We start from the raw sequence: 20,444 nt of genomic DNA, 5'->3' as shown, positions 1-20,444 counted from the left end.
TTGTTTTTCTTTTCCCATTTTGACCTCTAAAACATTTCTTGAGGTATACTTTCTTTTACCTAAAGATAATGTTCCTTTTGAAGTGATTGTTTTAGGCTTAAATAAGTTTGATGGTTTTTAATCTGTTTAGAATGTAGGAGGACGAGATATAAGGATCTTTACTTTTTGTATAAATATTTCTTCTGATCAAAACAGTGAGTTGTAAACTATGACCTTTGTGATCTTTTCTGGTAAAAACAAGGGAAGAAAGTAACATTGTGAGGTATATTGTCATTGTAGGATTCTGTCAAACCATTTTTCTTAATTATGTCCTGCAGTTATTTCATGTAATGAAATGTTTTGTTATTTGCCTGTTGCATTTCAGAACAATTTGAGTAGAATATATATTTTTAAGAGTATCCTAAACTCATCAGTTAAAGTGGCAGCAAACTTTTATGCTACTGTTTTCGTTTTTTACTTTTTCCTTAAGATTCAAAGACTTGTTCTGGACACAGTATATTTTTCTTATTGAAACATCATAGACTGTGATAGAGCTGTAGTAGCAGAAACCTAGAAGACAGAGGGTCTCCTAGAGAGAGACATGATTCAGTAGGGAAAGTCTCTTGCTCTCACACATCTTTCTATATTCTCCTTGTTCTTGTCCTAAAGGCAATATTTGTTGTATTTCAAAGCCAAATGTAAAACAATAGTCATCTGTTTTAAATTGTTAATAACTCTTTCAGCCTCTAAAAGAGACTTTGAATTTTGAAAAATAATTTTTTTGAGACAGGGTCTCACTCTTGCCCATGCTGGAGTGCAGTGGCATGATTTCGGCTCACTACAACCCCCACCTCCCAGGTTCAAGTGATTTGTGCCTCAGCCTCCCAAGTAGCTGGGATTACAGGCATGCACCCACACCTGGCTAATTCTATTTTATTTTATTTTATTTTATTTTTTAGTAGAGATGGGGTTTTGCCATGTTGGCCAGGCTGGTCTCGAACTCCTGGGCTCAGGTGATCTGCCCATGTCAGCCTCCCAACATGCTAGGATTATAGTCATGAGCCGCTGCATCCAGCTGAATTTTGAGTCTTTTAATTGTTTTGGAAAAAGAATTTTCTGTTTTTTATTAGAAAATTCCCTTTCCTTACACTTAGATATCTTATTATATCTCTCTGCTCTAATATATTTAAAATATGATTCTGAGAATCAGAATATATCTACTTAATTATTTGTTTGAATTCAAATTCATTTGAAGTTATTGCTCCTCTTACAGATAAATGCCTCACTGGATTAAATCTGTATAAGTTACTTTAGCAAGATTTGCCCATATTAAATGATTAGAAAAAGAGAACTGAACTTTAGATAGCTTTTATGACTGTTGTTTAGGAAACAGTACTGCTGGAGCACCCTTTCAGTGCTGTGAAACAAGAACTGCAGAGAAAATGGATTGAAGAGTTGAATAAGCAAATAGAAGATGACCGTCAAAGAAAAATAGAGGAAAAAATTATATATTCAAAGGTAACTTATGAGGTTTTATGGCTATAAAAGAAAATGATAATAAAATCAAAGTCTTCAATCAAAACTAGAAGTATTCTGAAACTTCTTGACAAGACCAGAAAATTCCAGTTATTCCACATTTGCCCATGTGAACCTGTTTCATTGAATGCATTATGTGGCATTGCATAGCTTCTTACAACTTTTTAGAAATTTCCTAATTCTTTGAATTTCTCAAATTTTCGAAGCTAGTTATCTATGTATAAGGACTCTAAACAGTACAGTTTTGTTAATTTTTATGATGCTTATTCTGCTCTAAGGTGACTTTTAGAAATATCTTTGGTTGTCATTTGGAATTATATATGAGAATTTTTTGTCATCATTAGGGTGAGGAACATGACAGATGGGCAATGCACTTTGATTCATTAAAGAGTTATCCTGGTTCTCAATCTCAACTGTCCTCTCGGTCAACACACAAACAACCTGAGTACTTCTGTGTGTCTCCTGACACTCAGGAGCTGGCTGATGTCAGCAGTGTTTGTACACCTACAACTGGAAGCCAGGTTGAACCTTCAGAGGTGGAGCATAGAGCAAAACCTATTAAGGATGTGGTTATGGCAAACAGTAAGAAAACAAAGTAAGTTCATGCTTATGTATTTATTGATTTTTAAGAAAGTCTCTGTGCTTTAGTAAGACTTGTTAATGTCTCATTGGTTTCAGATTTGGTATTTGTCTTTAAAATAGAAATAATCAGTAGATTTATCCCAAACAAAAATGATTTAGCTTGTTGAATCTACCTTTTTGAGGTTTTTAATAGCTAATATATGTATCTTTCCAGCTTTTTCCGTTCCATGACTGCTCTCTTGGACCCAGCTCAGATTGAGGAACGAGACAGACGACGACAAAAACAATTAGAGCATCAGGTATTGCATTGTTAAACATTGTTCTTTACCTTAATAAGTAACAGTCATGGTGAACATATACTTAAGTAAATGGAAATTTAAATTCTGATGTAACTTTACAGCATAGGTCCTGTCCAGTTGTGTCATGAATCCAGTCGCTACCCCAACTGGCATTGTAATATTAGAATTATACTTATGCTAAGAACCCAACAGTATCACATACTACAGCCACCTGCCTTCCAGTAGAGAAGGTCTTTAATATATAAGTTGTATATGTGAATTTGTATTGTCTTAGGTTAGTACTGGTTTTTTTTTTTTTTTCCCATCAATTTATTTCTCCTGAGTTCTGTTTAAAATGAGAATTCATTCTTTGAATAGGGATTGAACTAGAATTATGATTAAGAAATCTAATGCATAATATAAGAAAAGAGGCTAAAATTAAAACTTCCTCTCCTGATTTTAGCCTAGTGGTAAAGGGACTTTAATATCTGCATAATTCTTCAAATCCTTTGATACATGAATTTGGCATCATTAATGTTACGCTTAGTCAGTGAGCAGACATTTGCAGAGCATCTGCTACTTACCAGGCACTATGCTAAGCACTGAGATTATTTCTTCAGTTTTTTTAATATCATTTCCTCCAGTAGCCCTCTTAGGGTTGAAGAAAAGGCATGTAGAACTTGACAGTACAAATGGGAGATGGGAGAAGTGCATTGGAAATTTGACATTTCCACTTCACTTACATAAATAATACTTTCAGTATGCTGATAAAACTTATTTCTACAGTCACCAAACAAATGCTTCATGGATTTTTAAAATTGATATATAAGGTTTTATATATTTATAGGACACATAAGATATTTCGTTATATGTGTAGAATGTGTAATGATTAAGCCAGAGTATTCTGGTATCTATCACCTTGAGTATTTATCATTTCTGTATTGGGAACATTTCAAGTTTACTAACCAATTTGAAATATATAATACATGGTTGCTGACCATAGTCACCTTACTATTGCTATCAAACATTGGAACTTATTCCTTTCATCTAACCATATGTTTGTACCCGTTAACCTACCTCTCTTGATCACCACCACCCTCACACACACCCTTCCCAGCCTTTAATACCTATCATTCCACTCTTTAGCTCCTTGAGACCTACTTTTTTAGCTCCCACACGTGAGTAGGAACATGTGATGTTTATCTTTCTATACCTGGCTTATTTCACTTAACATAATGACCTCCAGTCGCATCTGTGTTGCTGTAAATGACAAGACTATTTTTTCTTTATGGCCAAATAGTATCCCATTGTGTATATACCACATTTTCTTTATCTGTTTATTCATTGATAGACACTTAGATTGTAAATAGTGCTACAATTAGCGCAAGAATGCAGGTATCCTTTTGATATACGGATTTCATGTTCTTTGGATAAATATCCAGTACTGGGAATGCTGGATCATATGGTAGTTCCATTTTTAGTTTTTGGAGACGTCTCCCTACTGTTTCCATAGTGTCTGTATTTATTTACATTCCCACTAACAGTGTATAAGGATTCTCTTTTCTCCACTTCCTTGGCAGCATCTGTTATTTTTTGTCTTTTGGTTTGTTTTTGAGACAGGGTCTTGCTCTGCTGCCCAGTCTGGTATGCAGTGGCATGATCATGGCTCACTGTAGCCTAATACTCCTGGGCTTAAGCAATCCTGCTGCCTGAGCCTCCCCAGTAGCTGATACTACAGGCATGCTCCACCATGCCAGGCTAATTTTAAATTTTTTCTTTTATAGAGACACAGTCTCACTGTGTTGACCAGATTGGTTTCGAACTCCTTTCCTCAAACAGTCCTCCAACCTCAGTCTTCCAGAGTGCTGGGATTACAGGCCTAAGCCACCGGGCCCAGCATTTTTGTCTTTTTAGTAATAGCCATTCTAACTGAGGCGATATGATATCTCATTGTGGGTTTGATTTGCATTTCTGTGATTAGTAACGTTGAGCATTTTTTCATATACCTGTTGGCCATTTATATATCCTCTTTAGAAAAATGTTTATTAATACTCTTTGCCTCCTTTTTAATGGAATTATTTGGGTTTTGGTGTCTGTGTGTGTTGAGTTTGAGTTTATGTATTCTGGATAGTAGCCCCTTGTTGGATGAATAGTTTGCAGATATTCAAACTACTGAATATGCAAGCTATTGAATATTCAAACTACTGAATATTCAAACTGGGGGACAGACTGTCTCTTTCACTCTGGTTATTGTTTCCTTTCCCGTGCAGAAGCTTTTTAGTTCAGTTTAGCCCTATTTGTCTGTTTTTGGTGCCTGTGTTTTTGAGGTCTCGACCATAAACTCTATACCAGTGTCCTGAAGTGTTTTCCGTATGTTTTCTTCTAGTAGGTTTACATTTTGGGGTCATACATTTAACTGTTTAATCCATCTTGAATTTTTTTTTTTTTTGAGGTGGAGTCTCACTCTGTCACTCTGAAATGCAGTGACGTGATCGGCTCACAGCAGCCTCCACTTCCCAGGTTCAAGCGATTCTCCTGCCGTAGCCTCCTGAGTAGCTGGGATTACGGGTGCATGCCACCACACCTGGCTAATTTTTTTTTTTTTTAAAGTACTGATGGGGTTTCACCATGTTGGCCAGGCTGATCTTGAACTCCTGACCTTAAATGATCCACCTGCCTCACCCTCCCAAAGTGCTAGAATTACAGGCATGAGCCACCACACTGGCCCTTGAATTGTTTTTTTGAATATGGTGAGAGATGGGGCTCCAGCTTCATTTCTCTGAATATAGATATCCAATTTTCCCAGCATTATTTATTGAAGAGTATGTGCTTTCCCCAACTATGTTCTTGACACTTTTGTTGAAAATCAGTTGGCTGTAAATACATGGATTTATTTCTGGATTCTCTATTCTGTTCCATTGATCTATATGTCTGTTTTTTATACGAATACCATGCTGTTGTGGTTACTATTGTTGTAATATATTTTGAGTCAGGTAGTGTGATGCCTTCAGCTTTGTTCTTGTGATCCACCTTGATTTAGTTATTACGGCTCTTTTTTGCTTTCATAGATATTTTATAATTGTTTCTATTTCTGTGAAAAATGAAGGTGGTATTTTGATAGAGATAGCATTGGATTTGTAGATTGCTTTAGGCATAATTCTTCTGATCCATGAACACGGGATATCTTGCCATTTGTTTGTGTCCTCTTTAGTTTCTTTCATCTGTTTTGTAGTTTTTTTGTGTGTAGAAATGTGTAACCTCCTTGGTTAAATTTATTCCTAGGTATTTTATTTTCTGTAGCTATTGTAGGTGGGATTGCCTTCTTTATTTATTTCTCAGCTAGTGTATAGAAATGCTACCGATTTTTGTATGTTGATTTTGTGTTCTGCAACTTTACTGAATGTATTGATCAGCTGTGAGTTTTTTTGTGGAGTCTAGGTTTTGTTTTTGGGTTTTGTTTGTTTGTTTTTGATACAGAGCCTTCGCTCTGTCGCCTAGGCTGGAGTGCAGTGACGTGATCTCGGCCCACTGCAACCTCCGCCTCACGGGTTCAAGCGATTCTTCTGCCTCAGCCTTCCAAGTAGCTGGGACTACAGGCCTGTGCCACCACACCTTGCTAATTTTTGTATTTTTTTAGTAGAGATGGTGTTTCACAGTGTTGGCCAGGCTGGTCTCGAACTCCTGACCTCAGATGATCCACCTGCCTTGGCCTCCCAGAGTGCTAGTATTTCAGGCATGAGCCAGTGCGCCAGTGGAGTCTAGGGTTTTTAAGCTATAAGATCATAACATCAGCAAAGAGGACGTTTTGATTTTAGTTGTTTTGTTTTGTTTTGTTTTGTTTGTTTTGAGACAGCTGTCGCCCAGGCTGGACTTCAGTGGCACAGTGTTGGCTCACTACAACCTCCACCTTCTGGGTTCAAGCAATTCCCATTAACTACAACCTCCACCTTCTGGCTTCAAGCAATTCCACCCAAGTAGCTGGAATTACAGGTGTGCGCCACCATGCCTGGGTAATTTTTGTATAGGGGACTTTTTATTTTATCTTTTCTAATTTAGGTGCCCTTTATTTATCTTGCCTGGTTGCTCAGGCTAGGACTTCTGTTGCTATGTTGAATAAGAATGGTGAAAGTGGGCATCCTTATTTTGTTTTAGCTCCTAGGGGAAAGGCTTTCTTTCAGCTTTTCCCCATTAACTATGATGTTAGCTGTGGGTTTGTCATATATGGTCTTTATTATGTTAAGGTATATTCCTTCTGTGCCTAGTTTGTTGAGAGTTTTTATTATTAAGTGATGTTGAATTTTGTGAAATGTTTTTTCTTGTCTACTGAGAAGATCATATGGTTTTTGTCTTTCATTCTTTTGATGTGATGTATCACATTTATTGATTTGTATATGTTGAATTCTCCCTGCATCGCTAGGATAAACCCCACTTAATTGTTGGGTATTAGTTTTCTCATGTGCTGTTGGATTGAGTTTGCTAGTATTTTGTTGAGAATTTTTGCATCTATGTTCATCAAAAATAGTGGCCTGTAATTTTCTTTGTTCTTTTTTGTTCTGTCCTTCTCTGGCTTTGGTATCAGGGCAATCAGTGCTGGCCTCACAGAATGAGTTAGGGAAAATTCCCTCCTCTTTGACTTTTTTGGAATAGTTTGAGAAGAATTGGTTAGTTCTTTGATAGTTTGATAGAATTCATTAGTGAAGTTGTCTGGTCTTGGACTTTCCTTTGTTGGGAGACTTTTTATTACCAATTCAGTCTCATTACTCATTATTGGTCTGTTCAGGTTTTCTGTTTTTTCCTGATTCATTCTTGATAGCTTGTGTGTGTCCAGGAATTTATCCATTTCTTCCAGGTTTTCTAGTTTATTTGTGTGTAGTTGTTCATAATACCTCTGATGATCTCTTGTATTTCTGTGGTATCAGTTGTAATTTCTCCTTTTTCATTCTTGATTTTATTTGGGTTTTCTCTCTTTGGTTCTTGGTTAGTCTAACAAGTAGCTTATTGGTTTTGTTTATCTTTTAAAAAAACTTTGTTTCTTGATCCTTTGTATTGTGTTTTTTGTCTCTATTCTGTTTAGTTCTGCTCTAGTGTTTATTATTTCTTTCCTACTAATTTGGAGTTTGTTCTTTTCTAGTTCCTTTTAGGTACATCATTAGATTGCTTTTTGAAATGTTTCCACTTTTTTGATAAATGCACTTATTGCGAAAATTTCCCTCTTAGCACTGCTTTTTCTGTATCCCATAGGTTTTGGTATGTTGTGTTTCAATTTTCATTTTTTCAGGAATTTTTAAAAAAATTTTTTCCTTGACTGGATGCTTGTTCAGAAGCATGTTGTTTAATTTCTGTTTATTTGTACAGTTGCCAGTGTTCTTCTCGTTATTGATTATTAGTTTTGTTCCGTTGTAGTTTGAGAAGGTACTTGATTTGAAGTCAGTTTTTTAAAGTTTGTTGAGATTTGTTTTGTGTCCTAACATATGATCTGTCCTGGAGAATAATCCTTGTGCTAATGAAAAGAATGTGTGTTCTCTTAACTGATGGATGAGATGTTCTGTAAGGCTATTAGGTCTGTTTGGCTTAATGTACAGTTTAAGTCCAGTGTTGGTTAATTTTCTTTTTAGATGATCTATCTAGTGCTGAGAGTGAGGTATTGAAATCCCCAACTACTATTGTATTGTAGTCTATCTCTACCTTTAGATCTAATAATGCTTGCTTTATATTTCTAGGTGTTCTGGTGTTGTGTACGTATGTTTGCAGTTGTTATATCGTCTTGCTGAATTGATCCCTTTATCATTATAGAATGACCTTCTTTGTCTCTTTTTAATGTTCATGACTTAAAGTCTTTTTCATCTGAAATAAGTACAGCAATTCTTGCTCACTTTTGGTTCTGGCTGTGTTGAATATTTCTTTTCCATTTCTTCCCTTTTAGTCTTTTTATGTCTTTACAGATGAAGTGACTTTCTTATGGTCAGCAAATATGTTTTGTTTGTTTGGCTGGTTTTTATTCATTCAGGCAGTCTATACCTTTTAATTTACTTAGTTTACATGCAAAGTTATTAATATATGAAGACTTAATCCTGTCTCTTTTTTTTTGTAGTTTGTATATCCTTTATTCCTTTCATTATTTATCAATGTGGCTTGGTAGTTTTCTGTAGTGAAAATGTTTGATTCGTTTCTTTTTCTCTTTAGTGTGTTTCTTTCTTTTTGTTTAACATTGTGGTTTGGTGGCATCCTGTAGTGGTAACATTTGAGGTTTTTTTCTCCTCTTTATTTGTTTGCCCTACCAGTGGTTTTTGTATTTTCAAGTGTTTTCTTGGTGGTAGTTAATCGCTGTTGTGCTTCCAGTTGTAGACTCCCTGAACTTTAGCATTTCTTGTATGACCAGTCTAGTGGTGATGACTTCCCGCAGCTGTTGCTTGTCTACGAAAGACTTTATATATTCTTCATTTATGAAGGATAACTTTGCTGGGTGTAGTATCTTTGGCAGGTTTTTCTCCCCCCCTTTCAGCACTTTAGATATAATTCTCTCCTGGCTCTAAGGTTTCTGCTGAGAAATATGCTGTTAGTCTGATGGGGGTTCCTTTATAGGTGCCGAGATGCTTTTCTCTTGCATGGTTTTTAGAATTTTCTCTTTGTCTCTTACTTTTAACAGTTTGACTATAACATGCTGTGGAGAAGAATTTTTTGCAGTGTTTCTATTTGGGGATCTTTGAGCCTCCTGTATCTGGATTACTAAACCTCTTGCTAGACCTGGGAAGTTTTCATCTTTTATTTCATTAAATAGGTTTTCTAACTCTATCCTTTCTGTTTGCCTTCTCAGACACTGAAAATTCAAATATTTGGTCCCTTTTGGTGTCCCATATATCACAAAAGCTAGCCTGATTCTTTTTTATTCTTTTTGCTTTTTTTTCTGAATGTGTTATTTTTAAAGACCTATCTTTAGGCTCTACAAGTCTTGTGTTTTATTTAATCTATTGTTGAAGTTTTCAGATATGCTTTGTATTTCATTCAATGATTTCTTCATTTCCACAATTTGTTTGGTGGTTGTTTTTCTGGTATCTACCTCTTTGGTACATTTCTCATTCATACCCTGAATTGTTTTTCTGACTTTTTTGTATTGGTTTTCAGTATTCTCTTGTACCTCATTGGGCTTCTTTAGTATTGAAATTTTGAATTTTTTTCTGGGATTTCATAACTTGCTTTTTGATTAAGATCTATTGCTGGAGAATTACTGTATTCCTTTGGAGGTGTCCTATTTCCTTGCTTTTTAAAAATTTTTATTTTTCCGTAAGTTATTGGGGTACAGATGGTATTTGGTTACATGAATAAATTAGTTAGTGGTGATTTGTGAGATCCTGGTACACCCATCATGCGAGTAGTATACATTGCATCATATATGTTTATTTAATCCCCCCCACCGACCTCCACTCTTCCCTACAAGTCCCCAAAGTCCATTGTATCATTCTTATGCCTTTGCATCATCATAGGTTAGCTCCCACATATAAGTGAGAACATAACGATGTTTGGTTTTCCATTGCTGAGTTACTTCACTTAGAATGATAGTCCCCAGTCTCATCCAGGTCATTGCAAATGCTGTTAATTCATTCCTTTTTATGGCTGAGTAATATTCCATTCTATATATATATACCATTCTATATATTCCATTCTATATATATATATATATATATGTATGTCACAGTTTCTTTATCCACTCGTTGATTGATGGGTTGGTTCCATGATTTTCCAGTTGTGAATTGTGCTGCTATAAACGTGCATGTGCAAGTATCTTTTTTGAATAATGACTTCTTTTCTTCTGGGTAGATACCCAGTAGTGGGATTACTGGATCAGATGGTAGTTCTACTTTTAATTCTTCAAGGAATCTCCACACTGTTTTCCATAGTGGCTGTACTAGTTTACCTTCCCACCAGCAATGTAGAAGTGTTGCCTGATCACCACATCCACACCAACATCTACTGTTTTTTGATTTTTTAATTATGGCAATTCGTAAGGTGGTATCACATTGTGGTTTTGATTTGCATTTCCCTGATCATTAGTGATGTTGAGCATTTTTTCATATGTTCGTTGGCCATTTGTATATCTTCTTTTGAGAATTGTCTATTCCTGTCCTTAGCTCACTTTTTGATAGGATTGTTTGTTTTTTTTCTTACTGATTTGAGTTTGTTGTAGATTCTGGTTATTAGTCATTTGTCAGATATATAGATTGGGAAGATTTTCTCCCACTCTGTGGGTTGTCTGTTTACTCTGCTGAGTGTTTGTTTTGCCATGCAAAAGCTCTTTAATTAGGTCCCAGCTGTTTATGTTTGTTTTTATTGCATTTGCTTTTGGGTTTTTGGTCATGAAGTCTTTGCCTAAGCCAACGTCTAGAAGGGTTTTTCCAATGTTATCTTGTTTTTTTGTATTTATGGTTATTTATTATTTCTCCCATATCTTTTTTTGTTGTTGCTTATTATACTTTAAGTTTTGGGGTACATGTGCAGACATGGAGTTTTGTTACATAGGTATACATGTGCCATGGTGGTTTGCTGCACCCATCAACTCATCATCTACATTAGGTATTTCTCCTAATGGTATCCCTCCGCTAGAGGCCCCCACGCGCTGACAGGCCCCAGTGTGTGATGTTCCCCTCCCCGTGTCCATGTATTCTTGTAGTTCAACTCCCACTTATGAGTGAGAACGTGCAGTGTTTGGTTTTCTGTTCTTTTGTTAGTTTGCTGAGAATTATGCTTCATCCATGTCCCTACAAAGGACATGAACTCATCCCTTTTTATGGCTGCATGGTATTAATGGTGTATGTATGCCACATTTCCTTTTTTTTTTTTTTTTTTTTGAGATGGAGTCTTGCTCTGTTGCCCAGGCTGGAGTGCAGTGGTGTGATCTTGGCTCACTGCAAGCTCTGTCTCCTGGGTTCACGCCATTCTCCTGCCTCAGCCTCCTGAGTAGCTGGGACTACAGGCACCTGCCACCACGCCCGGCTAATTTTTTGTATTTTTAGTAGAGACGGGGTTTCACCATGTTAGCCAGGATGGTCTCGATCTCCTGACCTTGTGATCTGCCTGCCTCGGCCTCCCAAAGTGTTGGGATTATAGGCCACATTTTCTTTATCCAGTCTATCATTGATGGGCATTTGGGTTGGTTCCAAGTCTTTGCTGTAGTGCTACAATAAACATACATGTGCACGTATCTTTTTTTTGTTTTTCCTTGAGACAATCTGGCTGTGTCGCCAGGCTGGAGTGCAGTGGTGCAATCTCAGCTCACTGCGACCTCCACCTCCTGGGTTCAAGTGATTCTCCTGCCCCACCCTCCAAAGTAGCTGGGATTATAGGCACCTGCCACCATGCCTGGCTAATTTTTGTATTTTTAGTAGAAACAGGGTTTCACCATGTTGGCCAAGATGGTCTCAATCTCCTGACCTCATGATCTGCCTGCCTCAGCCTCCCAAAGTGCTGGGATTACAGGCGTGAGCCACCGCACCCAGCCGCATGTATCTTTATAGTAGAATGATTTATAATCCCTTGGGTATATACCCAGTAATGGGATTGCTGGGTCAAATGGTAGTTCTGGTTCTAGATCCTTTAGGAATTGCCACAATGTCTTCCACAATGGTTGAACTAATTTACACTCCCACCAACAGTGTAAAAGCGTTCCTATTTCTCCACATCCTCTCCAGTGTCTGTTGTTTCCTGACTTTTTAATGATCGCCATTCTAACTGGCATGAGATGGTATCTCATTGTGGTTTTGATTTGCGTTTCTCTAATGACCAGTGATGATGATCTTTTTTTCATGTGTTTCTTGGCTGCATAAATGTCTTCTTTTGAGAAGTGTCTGCTCATAGTCCTTTGCCTACTTTTTGATGGTGTTTTTTCTTGTAAATTTGTTTACGTTCTTTGTAGATTTTGAGTATTAGGCCTTTGTCAGATGGATAGATTGCAAAACTTTTCTCCCATTCTGTGGGTTGTCTGTTCACTCTGATGAGAGTTTCTTTTGCTGTGCAGAAGTTCTTTAGTTTAATTAGATCCCATTTGTCAATTTCCGCTTTTTTGCCATTGCTTTTGGTGTTTTAGTCATTTTGCCCATGCCTGTGTCCTGAATGATATTGCCCTAGGTTTTCTTCTAGGGTTTTTAATGGTTTTAGGTCTTACGTTTAAGTCTTTAATCCATCTTGAGTTAATTTTTGTATAAGGTGTAAGGAAGGGATCCAGTTTCAGTTTTCTGCATATGGCTTAGTCAGTTTTCCCAATACCATTTATGAAATAAGGAATTCTTTCCCCATTGCTTGTTTGTGTCAGGTTTGTCAAAGATCAGATGGTTGTAGATATGTGGTGTTATTTCTGAGGCCTCTGTTCCGTTCCATTCGTCTGTGTATCTGTTTTGGTACCAGTACCATGCTGCTTTGGTTATTGTAGCCTTGTAGTATAGTTTGAAGTGAGGCAGCGTGATGCCTCCAGCTTTGTTCTTTTTGGTTAGGATTGTGTTGGCTATGTGGGCTCTTTTTTGATACCATAAGAAATGTAAAGTAGTTCCTTCCAATTCTGTGAAGAAAGTCAAAGGTAGCTTGATGGGGATAGCATTGAATCTATAAATTACTTTGGGCAGTATGGCCATTTTCACAATATTGATTCTTCCTATCCATGAGTATAGAATGTTTTTCCATTTGTGTTCTCTTTTATTTCCTTGAGCAGTGGTTTTTAGTTCTCCTTGAAGAGGTCCTTCACATCCCTTGTAAGTTGTATTCCTAGGTATTTTATTCTCTTAGTAGCAGTTGTGAATGAGAGTTCACTCATGATTTGGCTCTCTGTCTGTTATTGATGTATAGGAATGCTTGTGATTTTTGCACATTGATTTTGTATCCTGAGACTTTGCCGAAGTTGCTTATCAGCTTGAGATTTTGGGCTAAGATAATGGGGTTTTCTAAATATACGATCATATCATCTGCAAACAGAGACAATTTGACTTCCTCTTTTTCTATTTGAATACCCTTTATTTATTTCTTATGCCTGATTGCCCTGGCCAGAACTTCCAATACTACGTTGAATAGGGGTGGAGAGAGAGGGCATCCTTGTTTTGTGCTGTTTTTCAAAGGGAATGCTTCTAGTTTTTGCCTATTCAGTATGATATTGGCTGTGGGTTTGTCATAGATAGCTCTTATTATTTTGAGATACATTCCATCAATACCTAGTTTATTGAGAGGTTTTAGCATGAAGGGATGTTAAATTTTGTCAAAGGCCTTTTCTGCATCTATTGAGACAATCATGTGGTTTTTGTCATTGATTCTGTTTATGTGAATAGATTATGTTTATTGATTTGCGTATGATGAACCAGCCTTGCGTCCCAGATATGAAGCCAACTTGATTGTGGTGGATAAGCTTTTTGATGTGCTGCTGGATTTGGTTTGACAGTATTTTATTGAGGATTTTTGCATCGATGTTCATCAGGGATATTGGCCTGAAATTCTCTTTTTTTGTTGTGTCTCTGCCGGGTTTTTGTATCAGGATGATGTTGACCTTATAAAATGAGTTAGGGAGGATTCCCTCTCTTTCTATTGTTTGCAATAGTTTCAGAAGGAATGATACCAGCTCCTCTTTGACCTCTGGTAGAATTCGGCTATGAATCTATCTGGTCCTAGACTTCTTTTGGTTGGTAGGCTATTACTGCCTCAATTTCAGACCTGGTTATTCATCTATTCAGGGATTCGTCATCTTCCTGGTTTAGACTTGGGAGGGTGTATGTGTCCATTTCTTCTAGCTTTTCTAGTTTATTTGTATAGAGGTATTTATAGTATTCTCTGATGGTAGTTCATATTTCTGTGGGATCAGTGGTGATACCCCCTTTATCTTGGTTTTTTTTTTTTTTTTTTTGAGATGCTCTGTTGACCAGGCTGGAGTGCAGTGGTGAGATCTTGGTTCACTGCAAGCTCCGCCTCCTGGGTTCACGCCGTTCTGCCTCAGCCTCCCAAGTGGCTGGGACTACAGGCACCCACCACCATGCCTGGCTAATTTTGTGTATTTTTAGTAGAGATGGAGTTTCACCGTGTTAGCCAGGATGGTCTCAAATCTCCTGACCTCGTGATCCGCCCACCTCGGTCTCCCAAAGTGCTGGGATTACAGGCAAGAGCCACTGCATGTGGCCCCCTTTATCATTTTTTATTGCATTTGTTTGATTCTTATCTCTTTTCTTCTTATTAGTCTGGCTAGTGGTCTATTTTGTTGATCATTTCCAAAAGCCAGCTCCTGGATTCATTGAGTTTTTTGAAGGCTTTTTCGTGTCTCTATCTCCTACAGTTCTGCTCTAATCTTAGTTATTTCTTGTCTTCTGCTAGCTTTTGAATTTGTTTGCTCTTGCTTCTCTTGTTCTTTTAGTTGTGATGTTAGGGTGTCGATTTTAGATCTTCCCTGCTTTCTCTTGTGGGCATTAAGTGCTATAAATTTCCCTCTAAACACTGCTTTAAATGTGTCCCAGAGATTTTGGTACATGGTCTCTTTGTTCTCATTGGTTCTCAAAGAACATCTTTATTTCTGCCTTAATTTTGTTATTTACCCAGTAGTCATTCAGAAGCGGGTTGGTCAGTTTCCATGTAGTTGTGCGGTCTTGAGTGAGTTTCTTAATCCTGAGTTCTAGTTTGAGTGCACTGTGGTCTAAGAGACTATGTTATGATTTCTGTTTTTTTGCATTTGCTGAAGAGTGTTTTACTTCCAATTCTGTGGTCAATTTTAGAATAAGTGTTATGAGGTCCTGAGAAGAATGTATATTCTGTTGATTTGGGGTGGAGAGTTCTGTAGATGTCTATTAGGTCTGCTTGGTCCAGAGCTGAGTTCAAGTCCTGAATATCCTTGTTAATTTTCTGTTTCTTTGATCCGTCTGATATTGACAGTGGGATGTTAAAGTCTCCCTATTATTGTGTGGGAGTCTAAGTCTCTTTGTAGGTCTCTAAGAACTTGCTTTATGAACCTGGCTGCTTCTGTATTGGGCACATATATATTTAGGATAGTTAGCTCTTGTTGCATTGATCCCTTTACCATTATATAATGGCCTTCTTTGTCTCTTTTGATCTTTGTTGGTTTAAAGTCAGTTTTATCAGAGACTAGGATTGCAACCCCTGCTTTCTTTCCGTTTGCTTGGTAAATCCTCCTTCATCCCTTTATTTTGAGCTTATGTGTGTCTTTGCATGTGAGATGTCTCTTGAATACAGCACACTGATGGGTCTTGATTCTTTATCCAGTTTGCCAGTCTGTGTCTTTTAATTGGGGCATTTAGCCCATTTACATTTAAGGTTAATATTGTTATATGTGAATTTGATCCTGTCATTATGATGCCAGCTGGTTATTTTGCTCATTAGTTGATGCAGTTTCTTCATAGTGTTGATGGTCTTTACAATTTGGTATGTTTTTGCAGTGGCTGGTACCGGTTGTTCCTTTGCATGTTTAGTGCTTCCTTCAGGAGCTCTTGTAAGGCAGGCCTAGTGGTGACAAAATCTCTCAGTATTTGCTTATCTGTAAAGGATTTTATTTCTCCTTCGCTTATGAAACTAAGTTTGGCTGGAAATTCCGGGTTGAAAATTCTTTTTTTAAAGAATGTTGAATATTGGCCCCAAGTCTCTTCTGGCTCGTAGGGTTTCTGCCAAGAGATCCACTGTTAAGTCTGATGGGCTTCCCTTTGTGGGTAACCTGACCTTTCTCTCTGGCTGCCCTTAACCCTTTTTCCTCCATTTCAGCCTTGGTGAATCTGACAGTTATGTGTCTTGGGGTTGCTCTTCTCGCGGAGTATCTTTGTGGTGGTCTCCGCATTTCCTGAATTTGAATGTTGGCCTGTCTTGCTAGGTTGGGGAAGTTCTCCGGGATAATATCCTGAAGAGTGTTTTCCAACTTAGTTCCATTCTCCTTGTCACTTTCAGGTACACCAATCAAATGTAGATTTGGTTTTTTCACATACTCCCACATTTCTTGGAGGCTGTGTTTGTTCTTTTTCATTCTTTTTTCTCTAATCTTGTCTTTTCACTTTATTTCATTAAGTTGATCTTCAATCACTAATACCCTTTTTCCACTTAATCAGGTCATCTATTGATACACCAGCCATTGTTACTTGTGTATGCTTCACAGGGTTCTCGTGCTGTGTTTTTCAGCTCCATCAGGTCATTTTGTTCTTCTCTAAACTGGTTATTCTAGTTAGCAATTTGTCTAACCTTTTTTCAAGGTTCTTAGCTTCCTTGCATTGGGTTAGAACAGGCTCCTTTAGCTCGGAGGAATTTGTTATTACCCATCTTCTGAAACCTTCTTCTGTCAATTCCTCAAACTCATTCTCTGTCCAGTTTTGTTCCCTTGCTGGTAAGGAGTTGTGATCCTTTGGAGGAGAAGAGGCGTTCTGATTTTTGGAATTTTGGGTTTTGTGCTGGTTTCTCCCCATCTTCATGGATTTATTTACCTTAGGTCTTTGATGTTGTTGACCTTTGGATGGGGTCTCTGAGTGGATGACCTTTTTGTTGATGTTGATGCCAATTCTTTCTGTTTGTTAGTTTTCCTTCTAATAGTCAGGCCCCTCTGCTGCAGGTCTGCTGGAGTTTGCTGGAAGTCCACTCCATATCCTGTTTGCCTGGGTATCACCAGCAAAGGCTGCAGAGCAGCAAAGATTGCTGCCTGTTCCTTCCTCTGGAAGCTTCATCCCAGAGGGGCACCTGCCAGATGCCAGCCAGAGCTCTCCTGTTTGAAGTGTCTGTCAGCCCCTACTAGGAGGTGTCTCCTAGTCAGGATACACGTGGGTCAGAGACCCACTTGAGGAGGCAGTCTGACCCTTAGCAGAGCTCGAATGCTGTGCTTGGCGATCCACTGCTGTCTTCAGAGCCACCAGGCAGAGATGTTTAAGTCTGCTGAAGCTGCACCTGCAGCTACCCCTTCCTCCTGGTGCTCTGTCTCGGGGAGGTAGGGGTTTTATCTATAAGCCCCTGACTGGGGCTGCTGCCTTTTTTTTCAGAGATTCCCTGTCAAGGGAGGAGGAATCTAGAGAGGCAATCTGGCCACAGCGGCCTTGCTGAGCTGCGGTGGGTTCTGCCCAGTTCGAACTTCCAGGCGGCTTTGTTTACACTGTGAGTGTAGAACCGCCTACTCAAGCCTCAGCAGTGGTGGATGCCTCTCCCCCCACCAAGCTCGAGAGTCCCAGGTCAACCTCAGACTGCTGTGCTGGCAGTGAGAATTTCAAGCCAGTGGATCTGAGCTTGCTGAGCTCTGTGGGGGTAGGACCCTCTAAGCCCAACCACTTGGCTCCCTGGCTTCAGCACCCTTTCCAGGGGAGTAAACGGTTCTGTCTCACTGGCGTTCCAGGCACCACTGGGGTATGGAAAAAAAACTCCTACAGTTAGCTCGGTGTCTGCCCAAACGACTGCCCAGTTTTGTGCTTAAAATCCAGGGCCCTGGTGGCATAGGCACCAGAGGGAATCTCCGGGTCTGTGGGTCGCTTAGACTGTGGGAAAAGCACAGTATCTGGCCAGAATGCACCATTCCTCATGGCATGGCACAGTCCCTCATTGCTTCCCTTGGGTAGGGGAGAGATTTCCCTGACCTTTTGCACTTCCTGGGTGAGGCAACTCCCCACCCTGCTTTGGCTCGCCCTCAGTGGGCTGCACCCACTGTCCAACCAGCCCCAGTGAGATGAACCAGGTACCTCAGTTGGAAATGCAGAAATGACCTGCCTTCTGCATCGATCTTGCTGGGAGCTGCACACTGGAGCTCTTCCTATTCGGCCATCTTGCCAGCAACCCTCCATCTTCTAGAATTTTTATAGTTTCAGGTCTTAGGTTTAAGTACTTAATCCATCTTGAGTTGATTTTTTATAAGGTGAGAGAGAAGGATCCAGTTTCTTTCTCCTATATGTGGCTAGCCAATTATTCCAGCACCATTTGTTGAAAAGGGCTTCCTTTCCCCACTTTATGTTTTGTTTACTTTGTTGAAGATCAGTTGGCTGTGAGTATTTGGGTTTATTTCTGGGTTCTGTATTCTGTTCCAATGGTCTATGTGCCTGTTTTTGTATGAGTACCATGCTGTTTTGGTGACTGTGGCCTTATAGTATAGTTTGAAATCAGGTAGTGTGATGCCTCCAGATTTGTTCTTTTTGCTTAGTCTTGCTTTGTCTATGTGAGCTCTTTTTTGGTTCCATATGAATTTTAGAATTGTTTTTTCTAACTCTGTGAAGAATGATGGTATTTTGATGGGGATTACGCTGAATTTGTAGATTGCTTTTGGCAGTATGGTCATTTTCACAATATTGATTCTACCAATACATGAGCATGGGATGTGTTTCCATTTGTTTGTGTCATCTGTGATTTCTTTCAGCAGCGTTTTGTAGTTTTCCTTGTAGAGGTCTTTCAACTTCTGTGTTAGGTATATTCCTAAGTATTTTAGGTATTTTTTTGCAGTTGTAAAAGGGGTTGAGTTCTTGATTTGATTCTCTGCTTGGTCGCTGTTGGTGTATAGAAGAGCTGCTGATTTGTGTACATTAATTGTGTATCCGGAAACTTTGTGGAATTCCTTTATGAGTTCTGGGAGCTTTCTGGAGGAGTCTTAGGGACTCCTAAGGTAAACAGTCATGTCATCAGCAAACAGGGACAGTTTGACTTCCTCTTCACTGATTTGGATGCCCTTTATTTATTTCTCTTGTCTGATTGCTCTGGCTAGGTCTTCCAGTACTGTGTTGAAGAGAAGTGGTGAGAGTGGGCATCTTTGTCTTGATCCTGTTCTCCGAGGGAATGCTTTCAACTTTTCCCCATTCAGTATTATGTTGGCTGTGGGTTTGTCATACATTGCTTTTATTACATTAAGGTATGTCCCTTGTATGCTGATTTAACTGAGGGTTTTAATCATAAAGGATGCTGGATTTTGTCAAATGCTTTTTCTGCACCTATTGAGATGATCGTGTGATTTTTGTTCTTCTTTTAAGAATTACATGTATTACATGTATTGACTTGAGTATGTTAAACCATCCCTGCATCCCTGGTATGAAACCCACTTGATCATGGTGGATTATCTTTTTGATATGTTGTTAGACTCAGCTAGTATTTTGTTAAGGATTTTAGCATCTGTGTTCATCAAAGATAGCGGTCTGTAGTTTTCTTCTTTGGGTGCATCCTTTCCTGGTTTTGGTATTAGGGTGATGCTGGCTTCACAGAATGAATTAGGGAGTGTTCCTTCTTTCTCCATCTTGTGGAATAGTATCAAAAGGATTGGTACCAATTCTTTGAATGTCTGGTAGAATTCTGCTGTGAATCCATCTGGTCCTGGACTTTTTTTTGTTGGTAATTTTTTAATTACCATTTCAGTCTCACTGCTTGCTATTGGTCTGTTCAGAGTATCTAATTATTTCTGATTTAAGCTAGGATGGTTGTATTTTTCCAGGACTTTATCTGTTTCGTCTACATTTTCTAGTTTATGTGTGTAAAGGTATTCATAGTAGCCTTGAATGATCTTTGGTATTTCAGTGGTGTCAGTAATATCTCCTGTTTCGTTTCTTAGTGAGGTTATTTGGATTTTTCTCTGTTCTTTTCTTGGTTAATCTTGCTAATGATCTATCCATTTTATTTATCTTTTCAAATAACCAGCTTTTTGTTTCATTTGTCTATTGTATTTTTTTGTTTCAGTTTCATTTAGTTCTGGGAATGGTGGCAGTGGGTTGGGTGGGTGAGTAGGTTTTCAAGCCACTGGGCAGCAAACATGGGCAATGGCAGTAGTAGTAGTGGGACAACCCTCTGGGATCCAAGCAGTCAGCGGTGGTTTTGGCGGTGGCTATGATGGGCTGCGTGGGCCAGTCCTCAGACTTGCTGATGGCATATGTGGGTGGGTGCCAGCTGTGATGGTAATGGCAGGTTGATTGGGCCCAGACTCTGGGAGGAGTGCTCAGGTGCCAATGGTGGTGTCCTGGGCAGGGCAATCCCCAGATCCCTGGACCATGTGCTTGGTTACTGGTGGAGATGAAGCAAGGCTGGGCAGATCTGCCCCCAGGTTCCCAAGGTGTTGTGTGCAGGTGCTGGCTGTTACAGGCAGGGGTGGGATGATTTCCAGGCCACCAGCAGAAT

The 20,444-nt window shown here is 38.9% G+C and overlaps 1 protein-coding gene across 11 annotated transcripts in view; it reads left to right on the top strand.

Moving 5' to 3' along the window:
* CCDC66 (coiled-coil domain containing 66) overlaps positions 1–20,444 on the top strand; it is a 57,692-nt gene that overhangs the window by 27,962 nt on the left and 9,286 nt on the right. For 8 of the 11 annotated variants that reach the window (XM_025375198.1, XM_025375197.1, XM_025375194.1 and 5 more), the window contains 3 exons: positions 1,366–1,497; positions 1,860–2,110; positions 2,312–2,396. In XM_025375198.1, the coding sequence (XP_025230983.1) occupies positions 1,366–1,497; positions 1,860–2,110; positions 2,312–2,396 (468 nt within the window). The remainder of the gene's footprint in view (positions 1–1,365; positions 1,498–1,859; positions 2,111–2,311; positions 2,397–20,444) is intronic. The other 3 variants (XM_025375201.1, XM_025375200.1, XM_025375195.1) reach the window with 2 other exon arrangements.

This window comes from Theropithecus gelada, chromosome 2, assembly GCF_003255815.1.
Source record: "Theropithecus gelada isolate Dixy chromosome 2, Tgel_1.0, whole genome shotgun sequence".
In the NCBI taxonomy this organism is placed as follows: Eukaryota; Metazoa; Chordata; class Mammalia; order Primates; family Cercopithecidae; genus Theropithecus; species Theropithecus gelada.
Note: the sequence above shows the minus strand (reverse complement) of the source record. Positions and strands in the feature narration are given on the sequence as shown.